Raw genomic sequence first — 7,590 nt, 5'->3', positions numbered from 1 at the left:
ATGTTTGCTTATGTTCATTCTAAGGTTGTTAGGTATGTACCTGCCCTAAGCACTGTGAAGTAAATATGAAAAACATTTAATTCCATCTGCTCCAATATCAAAATCTCATTCCTCACCCTGTGACACCACCGAGCTGCTCTTTTATTTCTTGTGTTCTGACAGCAGAGTAAAGAATGGGAGAATTCTGCTCTGACCTCATAGCTGAAGTAGCAATGGAGTGCACAATCATGCTTTACAATTCACCGTTGTGACATTTTTGCCTCACTGTTCCAGTCTGTGCATTGAAGGCCATACTGAAAGCACTCTGAGAGCTGTGCCAGATCTTGTACTGACCACTAGTCTGAGACAACAGCTAAGAGGCAGAGTATCAGCTAAAATACAGCAATTTCCATTTTAATTGAATGTCCTTATAATAAATGGCCTAATAAAATATATTGCATGAATGTTGGAAACCTAAAAGCTCTTCAAAATATTTGGCTGGATTGGGGTAGTTGGCAGAGATTTATTAGTATAAATCTCACAATGCACCATTTCAAAATGATTTAGATGCTGTGATTCATGTCTAATTTATAACTACTCTATAACCTTACAGTATAACATTATCATTAACAGCAACAACAAGGACAATGACAACAACAACCAAATCTCACTATTAAAATCAGACCGGTACAGTATATATATTTTATTTCTGCAGTATAACACAGTGCAAAGTCAAAAACTGAAGCTGGTCATTGGACCATTGTTTCATTAATAACATTAATGTGAACAAATGAAGTTCCCACGTACTATTGAATCATCATGAAATAAACAATTATGTAGTTCTGGTAAGAACTGTCTTAAATGGCACATGGCAGCTTTACAGTATATTGCCAATAGCAATAGCTCTAATGCATATTATTAAAGTACATACTGTATATTACTTTAAGATTGTGCTGTACTCAGCAAATTGCATTGATTGTACTTAGAAAAAGAAGATAAATCCATTAAGAGTGAGGCGAAGAAAAATTATTCCATTCTTTAGTAAGACAGACAAATGATTTGTACCCCAGGGGTCTTAACATCCCGTAAAATGTATAGCAAGACTTTATATAGCTCCTCTTAGGCACTTCCTGTACCTCTCAGTTTGTTCCTGTGGAACAGTGCAGCCCCCGGGTCTAGTTCTGACATAGCTTGCCTTAATGATCCTTAAGTTTTCCATGGCAACCAAATGAAAGATGACACGTGATTTAACAATGACTTGACTAAACAGAGGACCTCACAGAAGTGATATGAACTCCTGTCTAATAATTGCTGGGCAATCGGGAACAGTGCCAAGAGACTTCACATATGTGTCTGTTTTGGCTATATAGTCTCTTAACATGAACAAAATGAATTAACTTTGAATTGCAGTGCATAGGGATAGTTCACCCAACAATGAAAATTATGTCATCATTTACTTAAACTCATATCATTCTAAACCCTTAGATTTTCTTTCTTCTGTGGAACACAAATAAGATGTTAGGCAGGATGTCCATGTTGCCCTATTCCAAGCTCTTTTGGAACGTCAAGCTAGTACCAAAACAATAGTCAATATGAATTGTGCACTGCATTCCAATTCTTCTGAAGCCACAATAGCTTTGTGTGAGGAACAGACCAACATTTAAATAATTAACTTAAAAACTTCCCCTCTACAGTAGCTGTCAATTCTCATTTGTGTGATTTTTGGCAGTGTCAAAATTCTGCTAAACATCTTTTGTATTCCACTTAAGAAAGACAACTGTACAAGTTTGGAATGACATGAGGGTGAGTAAAGAATGATGAACTTCCATGTAAACTATCCCTTTAAAGGGGCAGTACTCAGTAATGCTGCAGTGATTGTATTGTCTGTCAAGCTGCATGCCTAGTCTCAGTGCGACAGAGGTATTTTGGAGAAGGTGTTGGGCAGGTCATGGTGATCCTGGGAAGCTTCTGTCCTTGGGAGTTACAGAGCTCCACAGTGCGTTCCATCAGGGAGCCGTATGGGCCTCTGCGGGCAGGCACCAAATCCACCTGGTCCTGTTGGCAAGGTATATGGACCTGCGGCAGAGCTGCGCGATAAGGTAGGGGAGAGTGAAGGATCTGGCGGCACAGATGCTCCTGGAAACCAGAAAATGGCTCTAGCAGGTGGGGCACCAGTGTGCAGTTAAACACTCCGCCATATGGTGCCTGTCCTTTTTTCAGTACAGACCTCAGGGACTGGCATGCTATGTCAGTCTGTCTCATCTGTTGCTCAGTGTCAGGACTGATGGGGTACACTGCCTGCACTACAGGCCTCTGGAAAGTGATGCGAGATCCCCGAGACACTCCAGAGGCTTTGGAATGGGACAAGTAGGGCCCGTTTCCTTGAACACTGTGCACCTTGACAGACAGAGCCGTCTGGCCGACAGGTACAATTTTCGGATGGATGAATGCATGAACAGGTTTAGATGAATTGGTTTCCATTTTATCCGGCCTTTTCATAAAAACATAAAAAGAAAAAAAAAAAGATTTTGAAATACTATGATCTTTTAAAAGCAGTTTACATGAATATATGGAACTATAGTGTTAATATATAGGACTAACAAACAACAACCTACATGCACACTTGCATTCTTTGTGCATGGGGTGACCAATTAAATGTTTTAAGAATCTGCCATTGACATATGTAACTCAGATGTGTAAACATTAGGGGTGCTAGCTCATTCTCAATCTGAAACACCCTATGTAAGTATGTGAACACAGATGTGAGCACTTGGCCAGCACATTGCCAATGCATGGTCCGGTTGAACATGCTTAACGGGCGTGTGTTGGGGGCACATTACTCAAGGTGGCGATTGAGTTACTTTCAAACTTCTGTGACATTAAAATGGATGTGATATTATTCTGGTAAGTTATAAATATATTGAGCAATATTCTTTTTAAATTGTTGCTCTACCATGACAGTAGTTGGCTAGAAGAGAAAATGATGTAGAAGTAGAAGTGGACAGTTCAAACTCATCTCACTATAGCACCCCTGGTAGCAACACTGAGAATGCAATGCATACTTGCATTGTGTTATGAATTGCGGAAATATAATTATGAATTACTATTGTATAAACATATATTTCAAGTAAAAAATTATCTCTAAATTCTGGGTGGGCCTCTGTCTAATTTGGGTGTGCCCAGGCCCACCCTTGGCTATGTCATTGCGTGTATTTTTCAGTCTTTAGGGATAGGGATTTGAACCAATTTTGGGGTGAAACTTTTACAAATTAGGCCACATATTTTCTTTTTGTGCTATATAGACATGAATGATATCTCAAATTGTGTGCCTAGCAACCAACCAGAATCCTCATTGCAACAATAAAAACGACTCAAAACACATTAGCAACCATATTGCTATGCCCTGGCAACCACCAATAAAACCCCAACATCATGGCAAGAGCTTTGCATGGGCAATCACCAATCACTTTTTGTGAGAAGAATGTGAGAAGAGAGAAAATTATACATGTATAGTATTTCTCATTGGCTTTTTCATATTTATTGCCAGTGCCATATTGGCATATTAGCAAATTAACATAAAACTATACCATCACTAGACATCAAACTTCCCCTCTCTACTGTAGACTTTGCAACAGTTAAACAGAGGAAGGTTATCAGGTTTTCAATCACATTAATATCCAATTACCATTTCGGTTACTCGCTCAGATTTATCAGTGATAGCCTTGACATTTGGTAAGCGCAGGCATACTCCAACTAATTGCTCTTAAATCAAATAGCAAGTGATGTGTTTACCAGTGAGACAAGAGAGGAGCCATTTAAACTTGCTCACTTTACAAGCTCACAGTCCTGACTATTCTCTTGTTGCGCTGTTCAATTCCACTTTTACTGGGCCACTTTAATATCATTTTATTGGCTCAGCTGTGGGAGCTGAGAGTAACTGAATAGAAATCCTGCGTGGTTTCTCTCACTACCTCTCAGTTCTCAGCGCTCTACACCTTCCACCATGCACTTAACAGTATCAAATATATGAGGGAAGCACAAAAATACTTGCCCACGTGATGCCGAGACTAACCAGGCTTCGATGACTTTGCACATGCTGTATCTACAGGGCGTGGTATTGACTGTACCTTTTCATTTTTGATCTGTGAACTGAATGAACGCAGCAAGAAATCGAGACTTGCAAAAAAGTGTTTACTGCCCACACAGCGACAAGTATGGAAACAAATTAACCTTCCTCTAGCCCAAAGAGTGTAAGGCTATTGAATTCTGCTGATAAGTCCTGTTTTCATTGTCAGGGGTTTCTAGCTGATAGACAACTGGTTTGATCTATGGACCAGGCCAGTTACCACCGCAGACATTGTGGGGGATATGTCCCCCAATCCCTCCCATCCCCCAAATGTTCAGAACAGTAGTCGATCAATTCAGATTTCTTTAATAGCAGATTTGTATATCTTTCATTTGGACTTTTATATGGCCTGACCATTGTAAGTTCATTGAAGCACCAAGCAGAATGGCTGGTAAGAAAGCAAAATGAGCTTATACCTGCATCCAGCCCTGCAAGGTGGTCTTGGGGGTACCATTTCCTTCCAAGTATTCCTGAATTTTGTGATCGGTGGGAGTTTTAAGTCAGTTTTGCACCCAGTGCCTTTCACAATCAAACTGCACCTGGGAATCATGTTTACCAGAATTGAATTATCTTATTGTGGTATGCAATCGAAAATGAGCATTAATAATTAAAAGTGTAGCTGTTGTTTGGAGGGATGTATGAAGTCTGTATTAAAATATTTAGCTCATAGCAGAACCTCTTATATTGCATATGGCCTCCTGGAATGGTCTGTATTCAGTACCTGGAGCTTATAAGAGGAGGGAGTCTGGAAATGACTTGATTCTCAGAAACTCTGTGTGACCTATTGTGTCTAGGTTGGAGGGTTAATGCAGTCATCACCGCTGGCAGGCTCTTGTGACTCCGAGTGTCATCATCATCGTCATCCCTTGGTGCCCCCTTTACACCAGGGAGGCGAGGAAGGCAACCAATTACATCCTATACAATACAAGTGTACAAAGCCACATACGTGTAGATTTACCTTAATTATTAACACATCTATTATTTTTGTTTCAAAATTCAAAATGCAAAGTAGGTGACAAACTACATTATTTATATTTTAACTACAGTTTACTGCTTTAGAATCTTGTTTTACATTTCTGTATAGAAGCTGGCATGTACACCTATATACTGTAAAACTCTATAATAAAAGGTTGGGTGATTTTGCAGTGTTACCCGGTGTTGTAAGAATGAGACCGGTTCTGAGAAATGTGACGGTACAGGTGAAACATCACGAAAGGGAGACTGGCTTCTTCGTTTTCTGATTTTGTTGGAGGGCCTGTTGAAGAGGTAAGTGATTTTGTTGAAAACACACAGGGTCATTTAGCTGCAAAACTTCAAATAAATAAAAAAGAGATAGATATATTTACACTGCCAGTTACTTTTGTTGATTGATTAACATTTATTATGCATGATGACTGTTACTTCTGTAAATGATCTTGTCAATGTCATAACGGTTGTTTTTACAGACAAATACCTTAAAAATGCTGTCCTAAAAATATTTGCATTTATTGTTGCACATTAACAATGAGGAAAACATTACCAGTCTCCAATCCCATCCATGGCAAGACCTTTGCCAGAAAAGCCCACCCTGACTCTTATTTACCCTTAAAGAGAACACATCATTAGAACTGGTGCTTACTGGGATGTTTATAATGACCAAATAAACCTTGATTAATACACCCAAACCACTCCATCATAAATATAATTGTATTATTCTTGAGCAATAATTCAGTACTTATCTTTAGCACTGTGATATCCAAAATGTTTTTATTGTTGCAGTTCATTAACATATAAATAGGAGTTTCATTGCATTAATTCAATGCCACAGTGGAGATAATTTGTCTTTTTACTGATGCAGCAGGATTGTTTTAAATCAATCCCATGCTTTCAGATATTAATCAAGCACTCAATCCGCCATGAAATATATTGCTCCTGTTGCCTTCCCCATTTCACCAACATAAACCACATATTTCCTTCTTTTTCTCCATCTAAAATCTGTCAATGCCAGATTAATGCAGCTTTAAATGAAAGCATGGAAACTGAAGAAATTAGTTTATTTGTGCATTTCAGCCAACAGCAGATTAAAAAAATAACCAATAAGGATATAAATTGCACATTGCTTTAATATAGCCCATATGCTTTTATTAGTTATGCTAAATATGTTTTATTGAACAAAATTCTAATCCTTGAAGCGTAACAAAATTGTTACCTGTGTCAAAAAACAATGAGTCACATGTACTGTTTTTGATTAAAGAAAACTGCATAAACAAAAAAAAATCCTTTCAAACTTACCATGGGCATGCCAAATTTCAACAGGACCGCTTGGAGGAAGTGCTGACCACTTCCACATACTTTGGATAATCCACAGTACATTACCATGACTACACTAACAGACCAGTCAAAGACAACATAGTTCTGCTGCTGATTGGAGGGTTGTGTCCTAGAACCCCACACCAAGCTGAGCACTACATTTCCTGTGCAATAATTTGTAATGGGTCATAAATATCATAAAATAAGTAAGCAAAGAGCTATGAGTAACAGTAATACAGATTACCATAACTTGATGTTGTCTGCATAATATACTAAAAGTCTGCTACTTTATTAAAAGAAAAATAATACTCACTTTCAGTTGGTTTCCTGCCAAAAAATAAGCTCATTCAAATGCTTCTGTAAATCAACTAGTAGTCCAAATTCACATTCTAGTTCTGGAAACTGCCTCAACACACAGACATTTGTCAGTGCATAGACTTAACCCTGGCACATAGCTAGGCTAAGCATCATTAGTGAGATGATATTAGTTATATCCCGCATCAGGGGGTGAGTTCTCTATGCATTGTTTGAATCCGGCTTAGAGGTGAAACATTAAGCTTGAGGCTTTTAAAGCTGCTACAAGCGACTGCTCAGTGGGCCGTGGACGGGTCTGACAGCGGTAGGGAGGCATTAATCTGCAGTGTGCAAACACTGCTGTGCCTTTTCACGACCTCCTGCTGTGTTCTCCCATAGGGTACTGTAGATAAACACTCTGTCATCATCATAAAACACATTCCATCTATTACAATCATTAGTTTTTTTGCTTGCTCACAAAGATATGATCACAAATACAGCACAGTTTGGAACTTTATGAAGTTTCCATGAATCCTTTTGATATTCAGATTTTTTTTATTGGTTGAAATGTTGAGTGCCAAAAAGTAAAGATTAAAGTTGGTAAGCATGGATATACAACAAACCCAGCTTTTTAAAGCTGAAGTGTGTCATTTATGAGCCACTAGTGCCACCGAACGGAATTGCACAGCTTTTCGAATACGCCCCTTTTGCTGTTGATCAAACCAACAGATAGTCCTGCCCCCAGCTCACTCCATCGGTTGAGCCAGATAGGCCGTTCAAAACAGAGCAATTTAAGAGACAGTGTTTATAGTTTTTTTTTTATTCACCTTCAAATGGCTTTCAGTTGTCTCTGCGTATTAAGCTGGGACAGGAGAAAGCATTTTAACACTTAAAAAAAAGTT

The 7,590-nt window shown here is 38.7% G+C and overlaps 1 protein-coding gene across 3 annotated transcripts; it reads right to left on the bottom strand.

The window, feature by feature from the left end:
* Positions 1-670: 670 nt before the first annotated feature.
* Positions 671-6,938, bottom strand: LOC127638736 (uncharacterized). Of its 3 annotated transcripts, XM_052120430.1 has the most exons (7): positions 6,708-6,937; positions 6,377-6,558; positions 5,625-5,688; positions 5,258-5,360; positions 4,827-5,020; positions 4,522-4,644; positions 671-2,470 (listed from the first exon to the last, which is right to left on the bottom strand). In XM_052120430.1, exons 3-7 carry the CDS (start codon positions 5,642-5,644, stop codon positions 1,867-1,869), a joined length of 1,044 nt encoding a protein of 347 aa, XP_051976390.1. In that variant the 5' UTR covers positions 5,645-5,688; positions 6,377-6,558; positions 6,708-6,937; the 3' UTR covers positions 671-1,866. The 3 variants fall into 3 exon arrangements, with proteins under 3 accessions (XP_051976390.1, XP_051976393.1, XP_051976391.1); XM_052120433.1 differs by lacking the exon at positions 6,377-6,558 and having other exon boundaries at positions 6,708-6,938; XM_052120431.1 differs by lacking the exon at positions 6,708-6,937 and having other exon boundaries at positions 6,377-6,658.
* Between the last annotated feature and the right edge of the window lie 652 nt (positions 6,939-7,590).

This window comes from Xyrauchen texanus, chromosome 47 (assembly GCF_025860055.1).
Source record: "Xyrauchen texanus isolate HMW12.3.18 chromosome 47, RBS_HiC_50CHRs, whole genome shotgun sequence".
Taxonomy (NCBI): domain Eukaryota; kingdom Metazoa; phylum Chordata; class Actinopteri; order Cypriniformes; family Catostomidae; genus Xyrauchen; species Xyrauchen texanus.
Note: the sequence above shows the minus strand (reverse complement) of the source record. Positions and strands in the feature narration are given on the sequence as shown.